Source organism: Agelaius tricolor, unplaced genomic scaffold (assembly GCF_023055355.1).
Source record: "Agelaius tricolor isolate 1412-34295 unplaced genomic scaffold, bAgeTri1.0.p SCAF_6, whole genome shotgun sequence".
In the NCBI taxonomy this organism is placed as follows: domain Eukaryota; kingdom Metazoa; phylum Chordata; class Aves; order Passeriformes; family Icteridae; genus Agelaius; species Agelaius tricolor.
The window spans coordinates 34,688,461-34,707,271 of NW_027269266.1; the positions used below are offsets into that span (position 1 = coordinate 34,688,461).

General features: G+C 36.9%; 1 protein-coding gene across 7 annotated transcripts in view; it reads right to left on the reverse strand.

Annotated features, from left to right (window-relative positions):
* SATB1 (SATB homeobox 1) overlaps nt 1–18,811 on the reverse strand; it is a 92,035-nt gene that overhangs the window by 52,127 nt on the left and 21,097 nt on the right. For all 7 annotated transcript variants that reach the window (XM_071429315.1, XM_071429314.1, XM_071429308.1 and 4 more), the window contains 4 exons: nt 18,022–18,257; nt 14,077–14,253; nt 13,142–13,268; nt 12,291–12,414 (listed from right to left, as the gene is read on the reverse strand). In XM_071429315.1, the coding sequence (XP_071285416.1) occupies nt 12,291–12,414; nt 13,142–13,268; nt 14,077–14,253; nt 18,022–18,232 (639 nt within the window). In that variant the 5' untranslated portion in view covers nt 18,233–18,257. The remainder of the gene's footprint in view (nt 1–12,290; nt 12,415–13,141; nt 13,269–14,076; nt 14,254–18,021; nt 18,258–18,811) is intronic.

Here is an 18,811-nt window from a genome sequence, read left to right on the forward strand (position 1 = left end):
CCTTTTTTCAAATGAGAAGGTAACATTCAAGCCCCAACCAGATAACACAAGATTATCCCCAAATCAAAAGATTTTAGCCTGCTTGAGCCTATGCCAGCCCACATACTGCAAAGACCCAACCAAGGCAAAATGTCGTTCCTAGTGTTCTGGCATGGCAGAGAAATATCATCTGCCATTCTGAATAAAAGCAGACCAAATATATCCAGCCACTAGCTGTTTTTTGGGCAAGAAGTCCTGGCATGGACAGTTTAACTGCATACAAAGAATTATGTTAAATTCCTTGATCCATTATATTGAACTATAGCAAATAATGTAATGGAATTTTTTGTCCTATGCCCTATAAACAAGTAGGATCAGAGAAAAACCCACAGATGGACAGAGAAGAAAAAAACTTTTGTTTGTGCCTTTGGCATTGTACTTGGATGGCTATCTGACCTCCATACTGTTGCCAGGGTCAGGAAAATAAGGATCTGCATGGCAAATGCTGGCCATATAAGTTAAAACTGAATAAAAGGCAGATTTATAGTGATGGCATCAGCTTTTCTTCCAATACATTAGTATGCCTTTCCTCCTATCCTTGAAAAACTGAAATTATCTCCTCCTCCTTTTCTGTCTTATGTTGTCTTTAAGTATTTTAAATGTATGTATTAATGTAAACATAGAGCTACATTGGTGTAATGAGGGAAGATACAAAACTAAAAGAACCCAAATTATATATACGTATATACACATATATTTATATATGGATAGAAATATACCCACACATGGGAAGATTTTGAAAATCAGAAATGAGGATTCAGCATCTGAAGGAACTGATCCCTGCACTATTTTTACCATTCTGTAATGTAAATTCCCAGTTGCTGCATGACAGAGCAGCATTCTCCCAATGTTTTCTGAGCATCTCCCACTGATGGATATAAATAAAGCTCAAATAAAAAGCTGCTTCCCAAGATACTACTCTTATATCTACAAAGGTTAAAAGCTTAAAAGAGAGAAAGATAGGTAGGTGGGAAATGTTAATTCAGATTTGAAGAACTTCATAACTGCGTTACAAGCTTCATGGCACAGTGCCTTAGACTAAAAAAAAAAAAAAAAGAAAGAAAATGGAGTCACAACCTCAACCTATAAAAGATAAGGAGACATAACGCATTTTTGTCTTCATTGTCAGATGTCCAACACAAATCTTTTTAAGAATCCCGATTTTACTGCACACGATTTGTAAATGGCAGACACTTAGTAGTAAAAGTCCTGGCTAAACCCTTCCTGAAAACAACTTGGATAAAATACCGAATGCAAAATAACCAGTATTTAATAAGTTAATTCTTGGTTTACTTCACAGAATGAAAATGAAATTGAGGGGTGAGTTATTACACCCTAAGATTTTGATTATGCAAGTGCCTTTGCCAGCAAAGCTCTGAAATTTGAGAGTTCCATGAGTAAGAAATGTGCTATCCATTTCAGCCAGGATTCCAGTTAAAAGAGCTGTTATGAAATGAAGAGATTGCTTTACACTTCTCTTTCAGCTTGAGCTGGGGATGCATTTTTTCAGGAGCTCTCCCCACTTTTACCCACCACAACACTATCTTGGGGTACAGACAGAATTTCTGCTGGATGAAGACAAACTCAGAAGCCATGCTCCAACCTGGGCTGGACTTTAAGTCCAGAAAACCACAGTAAGATACATCCCTCCTTACCAGTTCTGTGTGGTGACAGCCTCAGCCTCTCTCCAGAAGGCTGCTGTTCCTACACTAGGCTATGTACTACATAAAGCCTGGGCACCTGCAGTTGCCTCTTCTTGGGATGCAATGAATGGATACTAGGGGAAACTAGAAACCAAGAGGACAATCTGAATAGTCTAAGATACAAACCAGAATTTCTCGTATGAGAATAAAGAGGTAGGTGCGTCTTGGAGATCTCACAGACTGGTTTGGTGAAAATATGAGACACCTTCAGCACCTCCATCTCTGGTGGATTGCTTTTCTTTCCAACCACTCTGTTCCAGCCAGGTCAGAGCACTTCTGCCTTGTTTCCTATCTGAGATGCTGTCTTAATGAACATGCTTTCAAATATTAACCTAATACAAATGATTTGTGTGATACAAGACATTTTAGACCTATTAATGCATTAAAGTCAGCTTTGTGTACACTAAAATTTTCTACAAACCTGCATTATATACATACTCCTGATGGAGATGTTGATAATTGCATTATCTTCACCCAGCCACAATGGTTGTTTTCATTTTAGTTTTTTGCCAAATATTACCCACCATGTTAAGGAAGATTTCCTTTCTGGGAAATAGGACATGATTTTCAGCAAGTCTCTTCTCAGATTCCACTGTTCTGCTAAGCAAAGCATCAGATGTCTGGCATGAAGTTGAGCCCTAAGGCACAATGTCCAGACAAGAAGTCATCAGACTCAGTAGCACTAACAGTTGTCTTGTTGAATGTCTTTTGGTGTTAAGGATAAGCCTTTCCTTTAATCTCTTTTCCATTTTCTACATAAGTTTTTGCAGATTTTTAAAATTAAAAGAGGCCATTTTGAGCATCCATTTTGGGATCTACATAAAATGAGACCCTAGAACTTCATCCAGCAATTTCCAAATTCAGCCAAGTTACCAGTGGCTAAGCTAGAGAAATCATCAAGTATTTATCTGAAGACTTCTTGTGCTGGGATCTTTCATCATATCCATTGTAATCTCTTTCTGTAACCTCTAAATGTACCTTTCATGTACCTTTTTTCTTTCTTTTTTTAAATGTATGACTAGCTTTTTAACTTCGTTGATTTCTGCTCCTACTGAGAGCATTTCTCATGCCTCTGATTGCTTGCTTAAATACCCCTCCAGTGCCAAATGTAACATCCCTTATCTATCCTTTCTTTAAATGGTTAAGTCTCAGTTTTACCGTTTCATGTCACATGCCTCTTTATGAACCACATGTACATCTGATTATTCTTAATCATATAGACACAAATTCTGTGAGGGATGTGCTGCTAAAAGCACACAAACACACTTCTTTCTGTACTGAGAAAAACATAAAAATTTGTCAGGAGAAAAGTAATTTATAGAATGAAATTTGCTATGGATTCTTAACTTTTGCTACGTAAAATTGTAAAGGTGACGTTGTAAGCAGCTGTGTTAGCCAAGGTATTAGTTTTGCCTCTGTGTTGCTATCTTTCACTAGCAAGAATTTGTGAAAAGTGTAAACGCTCTGAAGAATTCATAAAAAGATCCAAGATTCAATGAAGGTTTCTCAAAAGAGAAATGTTCCAGCTAGCTTTCCATGAGGAATATGTATGTGCACTTTAGGGTTCTATTTACTAAATTTTTCTTGAGTAGTCATTGCATTAACATTGAAATATATAAATTAAAAATAAAAAAAAAAAACAATTAGCTGAATTAGACTTAGCACACAAAGACCCTCCTTACAAGTAGTGCAGAGTAAGGAACGCACATTTAGGAGCTCAGGGATGTGCGAGCTGGCAAATACATCTTGGTGGAATTTTATTGTGATATATAGATAAATACACACACAACCCTTAAAATTCTAAGGAAGTCCCAAAACATCGAATCAAATATAAACACCCTAGGTAAACTTATGGAGCTGAAATCTTCTCTCTGGCTCTAGAAAGGCCATTGATACCAATATCCTCTGCATGCGTCTCAGTTTTTCATCATCACAAAAGCCACCCTTCTCCCTGACAGTTTACTGCATATTATCAAATCCCTTGGAACAGAGGCACAGCCAGGCATACTTTCCCCTCTTCTGGTGCAAGCTTATAGAGGAACAGCAGTTCTCAGTGTAGGAAATCTTAGTACTTAAAAAACAAAATAAAAATAAGTGAGACAGGTGTGTATGAGGAGAACATTTCATCCTTTTCCACCTCTGGGGAACAGAACTTTCCCTTTTGAGCAGTTTAGTGCACAGCTTCAAGTGAGGCACATCTGAGGCTGCTACTGTCCTGAAAAACCTGTCCTCTGATCACTGCTGCAAGGCACCAGTGGAATCTGATACCATTTGTGCTGCTCTTAAGGAAGTGTCCAAGCAAAGAGAGACAAAGCTCACCCTTGCCTTAGGGTTCTCCGACCATGGTTCTTGGATATAAAAAGGAAGAACTTAATCACTAATTAAAAAAGAAAAAAAGTGGTGATGGTGGAGGAGCAAGCTTTCAGAGTTTTGCTCAGTCTGAGAAACTCATCTCTTTTCTTCTAAGTTATGATTATAGTGAAGGCATGCAATGAGTCCGGTCTGACAAGGTGAGAGAGAGTTGCATGTCTCTGAGCACTGCCTCTCAACAAGTGGGTCCTGTTTGCTTTTGCTCCTGCCAGGTAAAAATTATTACCAATCCAAGTAATTTTTCCCTGGCTCATCTTTATGCCTACACCCCTGCGTCCCCTAACACAGATGTACCTCAGCTTCAAATCTGCTGACAGTGACGCTACAGCACCTACAGAATTTGCTCAGCTTTTGGGTAGGTTTTATAACCACGCTGATCCCTGTGCCTCCCACCACTGCTAGTAATAACTGAACCAGTCAGAGAAGGTCTCTGCAAACCAGTCACAGCAGTGATTAAGATGTAGACATACGTATCTCCTCGCCCTTTAAATAGAAGGCTTAATTGGTGATGTGGATCGCAGCTTTCTAATGGACAGAAATTAAACTCCATTTAATTCCTGAGCAGACACTTCCAATGCACAAGGTTTACCACACATTTGGAGTGGGGAGGGAGGGGGGAAGGAAGGAGCTGCATGCACAACTCTCTCTACCTCTGACAATCACCGAGGAAAAGCAACATGAGGACCAGAATGGCATAAGTGTGGCAGGTGTGAATTGACCTGCACTGGCAAAGCTGCGAGCTGGGAAACTTGCAAATCACATGATTGTGCAATACTTGGCTCCAGTCAGTGCTATCGTGTTCTTTATTAAAAAAAAAAAAAATCTTAAAGACATGTACATCAAGTTAAGGGATTAACTGTCAAGTGACATTACTGAAAATAGAGACAATATATTTCTTTATTGTTAATGAAATTCAGTTAAAAGTGAAGGAAGTGATAAAGAATGTACTGTTTTGTAATGTATTTTACATAAGAACGTAATATAGAAAGGGAAGTGCAATTAAATCTTAATGTGGACTTTTTTATTTTTAGTTTATCATCTGGTTTACATTTTGAGCCCCTTTGCAGCAGTAAATTATGCTGGCATTTCTTAGGGAATAACTGCCATGTTAATTTAGTTTAATAAAATAACTGACAGAAAAGGGGGAAAAGAAGCAAGAAAAGACAGTATCCCCTCCCACCCCTTATCTTTAGCTAAGTATTCAAATGCTTTCTATATGAATTGTCCGTGGTCCAACTCCAGTACCATGTAATAATACAATACATTACAACACAGTACAATACAATCTTGGGTTTCTGTAGCGCCCTTCATGCAAGCATCCCAGGGTGCTTTACAATCATTATGAGTTAAAATTAAAACTGAAGCACATACAATTCCTAATAGAATCATTTTAAAAATGCTAAACAGAACAAATAACTTTTAAGTCTAGATTTAAAAGTCCCAACAGCCAAGCTTTCCTTACTTCAATTGGCAATGAGTTCCAAAGCTAGGGAGCAAAGCGACTAAAGGCTCTCTCATGTTATGTTAAAGGATCTCTCATGTTGTTTATACTTGTGCAGTACTCCACAGCCAAAAATTTGCCAATAAGAAGAAAAAAAAAATTTATTTGCAATCTTGCTTTAAAGAACACTGGAGAAGTGGTTTGTTAACTCTTTAATAAAATTATGAAAAAAAGAAATGAATCAGGGTTAGCACTTGGCTGTGACTGTGTTAAGAGGTATGCAAGAAACATGAGCGAATATGAATGAATACAAAATTCTAAAGAAGTGCATTACTTGACTGCCTCTTAACCCACTAAATGTACCCAGAAGAAAAAAAAAACAAAAAACCCATGGTTATGTGTATGCGTGTATTTACAAAAAGAAGAACATCACTACAAATATTTAAAATGCAAATTATTCTATACCATTCTATTCTATACCATTCTCAGGAACACTGAGTGAAAACAGAAGTCAAGTAGGGCTCAGTTCTACAATGCATGCATGCTTTAGGAGGAAAATGTATCAGAAGAAAACGATCTGTGTTCCTTTTTCATCCTGTAACTTCTCTAAAACTTGAAGTCCATGTGATGCAGATAATCATTCACGTGACACAGTTCTCAAAATTGCCAAGATACAATCAAAAATGGTTGGTACTCAAAGTGAGACACACAGTCCCAAAAAAGCATTAATTTTGTACTTTTCACAAGAGAGACTGGTGGAGGACAGATGCTTATAACTCCTGACTTTAGGAGTGTAAAAACAAAATTTAAAAAATCAAACAACAACAACAAAAACCCTCAACACTAGCACCATTCCTCTCTTGGACTCCTCCACTTTTCAGAAGCAGAAGATCACATTACAGCACAGATACAAAGGGACATGCTGACACCTTACAGACACCACTGAAGTCAGAGACTGCATTTGTTTGAAGAACAAAACATGTTTTCACCCTCCTCCCACAATAGTTTCAGGCCTCATAACTGGTTTGTAAAGTGACTTTACATCCTTGTTATACATAATTCTAATAAAGAGGAAGAAAAAAACAGCTATATATTTTAACCTTTAATAGGGTGCTACACAAATAAAACTGTTGCAGATAGACTAGTGTAGCTTTAACACTGAGAGTGTTTAGGTGCATCTAAAGAACATAAATCAATGATCAAATGATCAATCGATTGAAAGGTTGAGTACCCTCTGAATGTCCTCACATGGCTCTACCCAAATACCCATTACATACATCTTGCTCATCCCATCAGCAATAGGCTCTGCAGTGCCCTTTCTATCTGGATGACTAAAAATTCTAGGCACAAATTTTAATAGTTAATTGAAAATATTTTAAAAATCCAGATACCATGTCAGCTTGAAGAGACATCACAGTGAATGCTCTTGAGCAACTGGGGGGTGGGTTGAAAAGCCCTGCCTGCCAAAAGCTGAGCCCAGGCCCTCAAGGATTTACTTCCCCGAAATAATTAATGGCATCTTTAAAATCTAAAGTACAGTAACTTCTAAAGCAGAAAAAAGAGCTGCATTCCTTACTCAGGTTATTAATTATTGGGGGAAGGGAGGAAGACAGAAGAGACTTACAAGCAACAAAGAAATCCAAGGACTTGATCTCAGGTCTAGGCAGGTAAAATTGAAAGGGGAGCGGGCAAACAAGACCTTTGGTTTAGTAAAGCATGAATCAAAAACTGCTCATAAAAAGTATATATTTTGGCAACCCTTAATAGCTCATTTCTTGATTATCTATAGGTACAGAAATTTTAATTTTAGCAAACACAACTTTTTTGGTTAGGATTTTGGAAGGGTAGATCAGAACAGCAGTGGAAATGTGAGAGGATTTCTATTGAGCTGCCTATTTGCTATGATGGCCAAGTGCCTTCACATCAGGTGAATTGAGAAACACTGATGTTCCAAGAAAGCTTTCTGTCTGTTGTCTCTGCCAGATCATATAAAGTCTGAACAAAACAGCATGCAAATTCAGGGCAGAGTATCTGAACAGAAAGGAAAGTATATGATCTATACCATGCCCATGTCAGGTGAAGAGAATCATTCACTACAGGATGAAAGCTTGTTAAAAATGCAGTCAGAATAGTTATATTTGTCACAAGTGCAAAACTATGCAGACTTGGGTATCGTACCAGCACTTGTACTGTGTATGCATACGTTTCATGCAATGCAAGCATACATCCCTCTGACTGAAATAACGCTATTCCCTCATCACCAAGAGCAAAATTATGTAAATGACATTGCAGGCGGGGGAAAGGGGGAACACACAAATATCTTCCAAAAATTTTTAAATAGTCCGTAAATTACTATGTCCCCAAGTATCACAGCCTCTGGATATATTTTTTTTAAATACTGCATGTCCCCTAAAAAATATTGAACAAAAAGCCATTGAGATTTAGAATTGTACTCTATATCAGGCCTGGAATTTCTCATCTATAATGTACTGACTCCTGGTTGTCCTGAGAGTCAGACTAGATACAAACAGTCTCAAAAGATGAGCAAAAGGGAGGGGAAAAAAATCCCCAACCAAATACCTTCACATTTCAGGATACTACAGGGTAAGAAAAAGAATACCTTGCTTCAGAAGTGCTTTTGCAGTGCTTTGTTAGTGCCTGTTTGTGAATACTAACAACAATCATTTAGAATATCTTTTTGTAGAAAAAGAATCAGGCAAGATAATACCAGTAGAAAAGTCAATGTCATTTGATCACTGCCATATTTTTAAAGGAGTGCCCAGATACTAATGAATCTCTACAATCTCATCATTTGGTAGGTGGCTCGTTATCATCTTTTCATGGAAAAGGTTACAGGAACTGAAGATAAGGGATACATCTAAATGTTCAAAACACATGGTGAGTTTGTTCTAGAGTTATCAAAAGGATTTCCTGTCCTTTTCTTAGACCAATACCCCACGTTGCTCTCCTCTTCCTCATAAAAGTTGATCCGACTATATATATCATACATATATATATATATATATACACAGAGAAACAGAGAAAGATGTAGTAATTCAATAGGAGCAAAAGAGGAAAAAACCCTTATTAATATCTGAATAAATACAGAATAAATATATAATTCAATAATATTTCACAGTTATTAACTGTGGAAGTAAGAAGAAACTTCTGCACTAAAAATAAAACAGAACAAAACAGTGAAAGCGAAGTATGAAATGCTAAGACTAAGGCAAGACATTGAAGGACAAACATTAAGTAAGTAAATGCAACAGAACTGCCTGCCTGCCTGATCACTTTAGAGCAGATCCCAGAAGGCCAAAGTAGAGTAGAGCTTCTGTGCAAGAGTTTGGAAATAAGAATTGATGGTAGAACAATTTCTTTACAACCCTTTGGAGACTGAAGAGCCAAAACAGGAGGGAAATGAGATCTAGGCCACTCGCGAGATAGACCAATTTAATGGAATGCACAAGACGGCCCAAAATTGAGCCCTAGATTAAATTCCAAGTTACCTTCCCCATCAAAAGAGGTCTGGAGAGGAAACAGAAATGAAGCAAGCTGTGTGTATCAAATGCAAAAAGTCTTTCAGTCGGTATCTGCACATGCTGCCAGTCTATAGCAATGAAATCTGCAAACCTGATGTAAAGCATGAAAACACGCACTTTAGTGCATAATTCAGAACAGGCTTGGGCTTTCCGTGCAAAATTTGAAATGTCCTTTCACCTTGACTGCTTGATACCAAAAATTTGAGGCTAAATGTCTGAACGGCTGTTTGAAATTCCACAGCAATTCAGAGGCGTGCGTTTGCTCCTGGCCGTCCTAAGCGCTCCAAGTCATGTTGACAGGGATTCCCCATGATGTGGGCTCATACACTGAGCAATAAAACTGACCTCCAGGGGTGGCCACACAGCCACAGAGTGAGAATTACAGCAGCTTCAAAAAGGACTATGTATTCAACTCTCCTAATGAGAGCAAGAGTCACAGTGGTATTTTATCAAGAAAGGCATGAAGAGTTTGTACCTTTACACCTCAAAGTTTTAGTGGGACAAGAAAATAAATGGCTAAAAAATAAAATAAACAAACAATATTGTTTGTCTCTAGCAAACAATACTGTTAAGTTTTCAAGACTCTATAATTGAAACAGACTGGTTCTCAAAGTTTTGTTCATGTATTTTCAAGTTATTAAGTATGTCTGCACTACAAAATAGTTGGCTTGGTTTTAGTTTTTTTTCAGTATATAGAATGCCAGTATTCTGAACAAATAGGAGCAATTTTTTAAATAGACAAAATTCAAGATTGCTTCAGAAAATACAGTAAACTCTAAGTGAAAATGGGGCTTCAGAGATGCTATGCATTGAGCACAGCAGCTTAATTATTTTAAAGCAAGTCCTTCCATACCTACACAAAACAGAGTATTGCTAATGACAGTGACAGAAAACGATAACTACTCTCATTTCCACTTTGAGTAATTTTTCTGTGGTTAATAAATTATATCCATAACAGTGTTAATAAGTTATGGTACCGTGTCACTGCCTTAGTTTGCATTTATGATGAAGCACTTCATGGCATCACCTATACCCATGGAAGAACATAACAGGAGAGAGCCCTTCTCTGCTCTCAGAAGGGCTATGACATCCTATGCTGGCACTTTGATGGATCCCCTAAATAAATGCTGTCTCCTGACCCCTGCCTAGCTCTTACTTCTCACCTCTGCTGCAGGAGCATGCCATGGCAGGGCAATTCAAAAACTTTAATACCTTTAATAAAACACTGGCACTCTTAAATCAGTGCCCTTTCCATAGGAATGATATACAAGGAGTTAGAAGTAAGGTGAAAATGGGAGGTATTCTGATCAATTTACTATGTGAAAAGGACACTGTCAGATCAACTCATCTTCCCTCAAGCTCCCAGAGGAAAACAGGAAGACTTAGACTGACTGATGAGCTCTTGATCAAATACTGTAAACATTTTTCCTAAAGGTAAGAATAAATAAATGTGCTTTAAGCTTAATATGATTTGATTTTTGAAGAAAAAAGAAAAGCAGAAGCTATTTAAATTCTTGCAACCCAACTATGGCAGCACTGGTGAAGATAGAGATGGCAACAGTAATAAGCACAGTTTTAACAACTGGAAGAAGCTCAGGGCTTTAAGTATATTCTTTTACAAATAAAGAAATACAAACCAGTAAACAAACCGTCCCAAATCAGAGTTCTGTAGTGTGGAGTTTTAGTCATCTTAAGCATTAACTTGAAGAGCTGCTATTAAGGAAGATTTTTTTTTGTCCATTAAAGTTATTACATAAAAATTCAGTATAGTTTGAAAAAAATTTTTTTAGAAGAATGTTATTATTGATTTGTTTCCTGTACCAGGCTACTTTCTATAGTAAAGTATTCCTTTTAAAAGCTTTTTCCTGCTTTATATATACATATATATAGAAACTCCTTTGTGAAACACAATGTTCAAATAGAAATGAGATATTCCACCTCAATAGAAATTATTTGCTTTCTATCAGTATGAAGTAAAAAGTAGCACTATTAGATTAAAATGGAGAAAAATCCCAAGTTATCTGCAGCCTCCATAAGCCAACAGTGCAAAAGCTCACATGCTTTTACAGTAGGTACATACAAGATAACTTCATAGACATATTACTGGAATGGTTTGCAACCAGTGAAGATAATGTTGATTATTTCCACTTCAAAACTTCCTATATTGGAGCCACATCACTGAAAACAATCTAACCATAGGGGGGAAAAAAAGTGATGCGAAACAAGTCTGCTAATCTCTTCATGAAAACTAGACAGAGGAGGAGAGTAGTCTGCTGTAGATTAGCTGAAGTCTTTCAGAGACAAAGACTCCAGTATTCTAAGCAAGAGAAATAAAATCCCCATAAAAATACCTTCACTTAATTTCTCTTTCTCCCTCCCTGCTACAACTAGCATCATTTATTTGTATACTGAATTTGTCTCCACTGCGCCACAGTGAAATACATTCTATAATTTAAAAGGTAAAAAAAATACCATGTTCCCACCACAGCATCATTGGACACCATACTGCATAGAAAAATGAGTTGTGCCTTTGCAGTAATTTGACAAGAGAAGAACAAAAAGAATGGCAAAAATAGAACAATACGACTAAGGCTTGAAGAATGCATCAGTTCAATATTTAGCAACGCATAAATTGAGGTCTCATTTTTGTTTAGGTATATTTTGATTATAACTAATAAATGACTGATTTTCCTTTGGTTCTTTGCAACAACAACATATCACCCAAAGAGCTTTATTCTTTATTGCCTTCTCATATAGCATGCCAAAGACTGTCTCAGTTTATGAATTAGCATTTAAAACTACTGTAGGTTATCTAACAAGCATTCAGATTCAATAGTACTTTTGACAGCAGTAAGTAAAGAGCCTTTTAACATCTTGAAATACATGTGCTTGAAAAAAGTAGTTGCATCAAAGCAGTTCAAAGACTGCAGACAAAAACCAGTTAAAATCCAGTTTGCTGTAAGATGATTTTAGTGTGGTGTAAACAACCTTTCACGACTCCCCATGGGAAATGTTGTAAGACTACGTTCAAAATGAATCAGGCATATTTATAAAGATCATGAAGTGGTCAAATGCATTTGCATTTTTGGCAGATCCACTCCACGGGTACTACTTGCTACAGTCTGTAGAAATCTCAAATCTCACATCAGCCTTGCCTATAGTGCTTTATTATTTATTACATGTTATGCTAAGTACCTGCGAAAGGGGACATTCCTTGGCCAATGAACTCTGGTTCATATCCTTCAGTAAGTCCTTCAGAGCATTTCTTACTGTTGTGTGAGACCATTGTTCAGGAGGCAAGTCTTCTAGTTTAGGGCAACTATTTGAAACACAGATTAGAAAAGGGATTATTACAAGATTGCATCCTGCTGCAGAACATTCCTTTAAGACAGACAGATTTCATTTTGCGCATCAAGCAGATGCATCTGGAGATTGCTCTCGGTCTCCTGATTGTTCCGATTAGTTAATTACTTTATACAACACATCTGCTGTATTGATGCATGAATTATACATCAGCTGCATGTGGCGACTATTTTTTCATGTTACTTCTACCTTCCTGCTCTGATGCGCTTGGTAAAACAATTTAAGGTGTAATGCTTTCTCACAACTGATCATGAAAAGCATTAATATATTAACCATTTTTGCTTTTTTGTTGCCGTGAAATTTAAGAACCTAGACAGCAACAATAAGTGAGAGCAAGTCATTCTTTTACAAAATGCACACAGATGGTACTGTTCATGATATGCAAAAATATTTTTCTCTTAAGTAAACTTTATGTAAAATGCCTTCTTGTAATGCATCATTTAATTGACTAAAATGCAATATAGTTTTAATGAGATATCCAAAGAAAATCTATGTATCAGAGCTATAAAAGTTTTCTGCAATAGTATACTGTAAGTTAAAGAAGAATTAGAGTAACTAAAAAGGAATTTAGGCAAGCCTTTGTACTTTGAGCACAAAGCACAGTGGGAATTAAATACAAGCAATATTAACAGTTAAGAGCAGACAAGTAACAGTTCATATCCCAGAACTGGTATATGACTTACCTGTGTAACTGGATTTTCAGTGTGACCACATGATAAACATCTTGCAGCATGTCTGCTACTGTAGCATCAGGGGCATCTGTCACATAGGAGAGTGGAACTGGATTCCACTTCCCAACCTGGATAAGCCCTGCAGGATTGTAATTTTCGGAGGGGAGGGGGAGTGGGCAAGAAAAGCAGGAAAAATTGAAAGAAAGTGATTTACCTAATTCCTAGGGGCAAAAGAAATATCTGATTTTAACAAGATCACTCCCTTTGTTTCTAACCTCTTAAATCTGGCAAAACAAAAGAACAACCCCCTCCTCCTCCAAAAACCCCCACCCACACACCACCAAGGATAGGCCTTATCTATACTATGAAATAATACAAATGCATTGCAGTAGAGATTTTTTTAATATGTATAGAAGCATATTTTCCTAAGCTACCATTAATTCAGTAGGACATGATATAATAGTTAGCATTCCTCTTAACAAATTAGTAAGAATTTTGCAATGCAAGAATTGAGCACAAAAAAAATTACTTTGCAGTCTATAAAACCATCAGGAACAAAATAAAAGAAACAGAGCTGGATATTCAGTCATAAATGCAAGTTGACTCTCAACAGTCCATCTGCTCAAATATGCTTTACACTTCCTTGTGGATCCTCAGTGGAGCAGATTATTAAGGTCAATAAGCATACTAATGATTCAGAGTTGAAGTCTTTTTTCTTCTTAAAAAAAAAAAAAAAAAGAAAAAAAGGAATTTACCTCCACATTCCCCATGAACAAAATGTGCACTAACTAAATAAAAACACATCAAGGAAAAAAAAATACAGACACGGAATCTGTAAGAAGTTTAAGAAGTAAAACCTGCATTGCATTCCTGAAAAAAATCCCGCCCCTCCCCCAAGACCCCACAAACAAACACAATTCATTGTACAATTTCATAATCTTATTTACCTTTTGCTTGGGCAGCAGAGCTGTGAGAATATCCAAGAGATAGCAATGCCATTTCAATCAGCTGGTTGAAAAGCATATCCTTCCTCACCAACACAAATTCTGCATGCTCCTCCTTAGAATCATACTCAATGGCATTTTCATAATGTTCCACTACACAGAAAACTGGAAGCATACTTCCTATTAAAAAAATTAAATTTAACATATTAAAGTTGAGTTATAGTAGAGTAGGTGGGTCTATACAGAGTTATGTAAATAAAACCTGTACAAACAGGCAGAGGAGGCATCAAGAATCATCACAAATATTTGATCAACATATTCCCCGAGTCCTTTCCCCTCACCCTCCCCAAAAACCAGAAAGTTCTACAAAACATACATCTCCCTGAAAGGCAGAAATGCAAATTTATCTCCCTTGATCAGATGCAGATTTAAAGAATTACCTTCTATAGAAATAACAAGGTTGACTGAAGAGAAGTTGATTCTCTCTGTCCTGCCTGATTTGTTGTGAGTAGCAGGCAGCATGAGAACCTAAATACATACTGCAGATGTCTTCACTGTAAGCCATTTTAGTACCAGCCACATAATTTTGTTTGTTAACATTAAAACTTTCTTAGTCCTGCCAAAAATATTTAATTGGTTTCAACATCAACAACAAATCACCTTGTGTGTTATACATTCACTCTGAAAAGAGTACACAAGGAAACAAGGCAAAAGTTAACACTAATTCGTGCTTCATTCACTGAGTGCAATTGAGCACTACTTTCACTTGCATCTTTAAGGAACAAATCATTACTTCAGTGCCACTTTAAGAAGTGTACCTGCAGTTCAGGCTTATTTTTGTTGTTCTTGTTGTTGTCTCCCGCACTTTACATCCCACAACGCTATTTTGGCATGCCTGAAAGTTAATTACTAGTTTCCAGTTTTGTAGCATCATATGGCAAACCCTTCCATACACTGCACAGAATATTAAGCAAGTAACCTTTTTTCTTTCCTTTTGCCTTTTTCTTTTTTCTTTTAATTTATTTTATTTTCCTCCCTTTTGATGACAGAGAGAGAAGTAACAAACAACCCAAGCTGGTTTAGGGACAAAATCTCTTCCAGCAATCAGACTCCTGGACTTTATGAAAATCCCTCCCAGCCTCCCAGATGGACATTGATGACACAATGACCTGTGGTTTTAAGCTCCAATCCTGTTCCACTGTCTCCAGCAGCACAGGTTAGGATCTCTTAATGACAGAAAGGAGAAGGGTTAAAAGGAGATGTACAGAACTGTCTTATGGCAGCCTGCCAGAGGGGTATCATCTTTAGCATAAATGATGACAAGGGTTATTTTAACAGGGCACCCAGGAACTCCAATTAGTCCTACAATGTTAATGCCTCTATAACCACTGCCCTCTAGACTTACAAAAACCTCCTAACCTGCTAAGGTGCACCAGACATGCTGTAGTCTAAAAGGAAGCTTTACTCTTGACAATAGAGTAAAACCACATCTGCTGATTTGTGCTCTAATGTATAGTAAGAAATCACAATAAAAAAGATACCTCTTAAGCACGTATATTTAAAATACATCTGTTCACCAGAGAGCCAATCTCTGGCAAACAAACCTCTTCAGGCTTGCAAGGAAAAGCTCACAAACTCACTCCAGTTTGCCCAATAGGCTCAGCATGAAAGACTAAAGCACAAGAGCAAAAGCTTGCCAATATTCATGTAGTGCAGGAAGGAGATTTTTTTTTCTTTTTAATTTTTTTTTTTTTATAATCTGAGTGAGACTGGCCAGGAAGGGAGAGAAGACCAAAGCAAAAGCAATACATGCAAAGCGATGTTTATTTCACTGGTTTTAAATAAGCTGTGGACACACACATTTCATCTGCAAAAAGGTGGTGGTTTGGTTCTTGGGCTTTTTCTCCCTTTCAGGCTCTCACAATTGATGTTTTACCTACTACCATCTGACTCAGAGTAAGGGCTCAAAATTCTTAAGTAGTTTCACCAGTAATTCCTGAAGATAAAGCGTAAGCAAAGCTTCATTCTAACAAATAGTGCAGATACATCCTAAACCAGCTAAAGCATATTAGTTTTTCCCTTTATCAGCTCCTACAAGTTAAGCTATGATCAGACACAACACACAGGTATTTTGCTGCTTATCAGCACCTTTTTTTGCCGGGTACATGGTTTCTTCAGTTGCAGCATTTTGGGAAATGTGGTACTTTAAACAACACAGGAGAGCCTCCTGGCCAAATTTTGAGGCACAGCATAGATTAACAGAGGTGGATCCCGGTAGTGCGACACAGGTATCATCTGACTACAAATCAAGCCACTAAATCTTTTAGCGAACTGTCACTAGTGTCCTTCTGTTAATGTGAAAAATGTTATACAGGAGAGCACAATCTCAGCTGGCTGATCACTCCTGCTAGTACTTGGCAAGACCTCCAAGTGCAGCAACTTCATAACCTTCTAGTATTAAAGGGGAGAGCATTGGTCAGTGCTCCCTGCTAAAAATACAGTATGATTTAAACCTGAAGGCAGTGTTAGAGCTTTTGCTGAAGGTTTACGAGTCTGTGTAAACAGCACGTCTGCCATAAGGAGCACTGAAGTCTGTAGAATCCTTGTCTAAAACTGTCCTGGCATTAAAGTTTGCTGTGCAAATATCACATAATACCAGAGACAGCTGAAATCTCCTATTTAGGAATTTATGGAACTTATATGTTTGCAGGCGTCAGAAAGTCCTTTTTATACAGCCCCACTGCTTCACTGTACAATGTTAATGCACTCTGCTTGAAAAGCCGTAATAAATTATATTTTTAATGCTCTTACCCTGGCTTTCTTAAGATGCATACATTCTTGGCAAACAATCAATAAATAGGGTAATCATGAGCAGAGGCCAAAGAATTTGCTGAAGTGCTGTTTTTCCATTTTTAATAGATAAAGATCTAACAATACGGACTGCTGTGTCTGTTCATTTCAGGATCAATATATTCTTTGTTTTCGCCAAACCGAGGAAAAAATAAATGATTGTACGATAAATGTTATGCATCAGACACAATGAAATTCCTCTGCCTTCTAACTTTGTGCGTTTAATAGTCTTGGTTGCATTTTGCACTTTGCTTAGCAAATACAAGAAAAATCTGGATTATAAACATAACTGATTATACTAGGAAAAGTAGAGGCTGTTTTAAGATATATGCCAAATTACATGCAGCATATTTCGATTTAAATTAGCAAGCCTGCAGGACATGGTCAAAAAGACTTACAAATCTTGATAAGTAAAATTAGCATATTATTGTCCATTAAAAGTATTTTCAATGCAAACAAAAGCCATCCATATACAAACATCAATGATTCTAAATGTGCCTTTTCCTTGTGTAAATGTCTAATTACAGCAAACCAGCCACTGAAAAATATGACACCCAAGTTGTTCATTGTTCAATAATGAATTGTACTTAAGAAAATAAACTGCAAAGATTGACATCATAAATGACTTTTCCAATGTGATACCTAAAGATTTACACTCTCTCCTTTAAACCAACTTGCAACTGCTATGGAACTACGGCTGCCCTTCCAATCATAGGACCATCATTAGGTGGAAAGGCGAAGAATTTGTTTTGGGGGTTCAGTATTTACTCTTACATATTTTTGCGTTTCTTAGTCCAGCGCTTACTCAAAGAATTAATGCACCAAATTACTTATATTTCAATGTAAGAATTTGCTTTAATCACAGTAGCTAGCCTTTACCTTAACAAAAATCAGACTCCACCCTGAAAAGCAAGATGCTCCACCCAAGAATGAACCTTACATTTCCCAAAAGTGATTTATATCAGAATTGGGAATATAGTATTTTAGAATGGAGATTTTAATCCTGAAATATAAATGAAGTAGAGTCTGCAAAAGTATGCTTCCCCCCCAAATATTATAAATCATATTTCTCTAATGCAGAATTATCAAAAGCGTTACCTTTTCTAATATTAGCTTTCATCAGGTGTCCAGAGTGTTTTAAAGGCACTCCTTGCATTTTAGTTCCTGTACTTCCAAGTCTTCCTCTTCCTAATGGGCTCCCATTCTGTTCCAAGCGCGCAATTTTGGCTGGTGGACCCTTCGGATCGCTTACATTGTTAGACATTTCTGAATGTTCTTTCCCCTGAGTTGCCTCGTTCAAATGATCCATACTCAGTCCCGCCTCTAAAGATCACCTGCCATGATTAAAAAAAAAAATATATATGTTGTACACGTGTGCGCATATGTATACGTACACAGCCTGCACATGTACAGAGACAGATATATATGTATCACAAGCTCATAAAGAAGAATAGATAACTATTTTAACTAAAAATAAATGCCTTTTTTAAAAGAAACAAACTTATTCTTCAAAAATTACCTCATATCCCAGTTTACAGAGAGATTGTATCATAATCTAGTGGAATGGTTTTTTAAAAGCCAACCAGAGTACCTCTTAAAAAAATTTTAAAAATCTTTGGAGATATTCTCCTAAAATTGAAAGAGTCTAAAACCCATATAAGTGATGATGATCGTCAAGGTGTGTGCTCCAAGACAGGTATTGTTACAAATCTCACAGAAAGGTTTGTTATTATTCGCGGATGTTTTTGTTGTGGAGAGAAAGATTTTAATGAAAAATTTCTTGATCTATTTGATTATAAAATGGACAAGCAAAAATAGAGAGATTGTTAAAACTAAAGTTGAAGCAACAGATTTATTAGAGATGTAGACTATTGTCCATTTACAATTC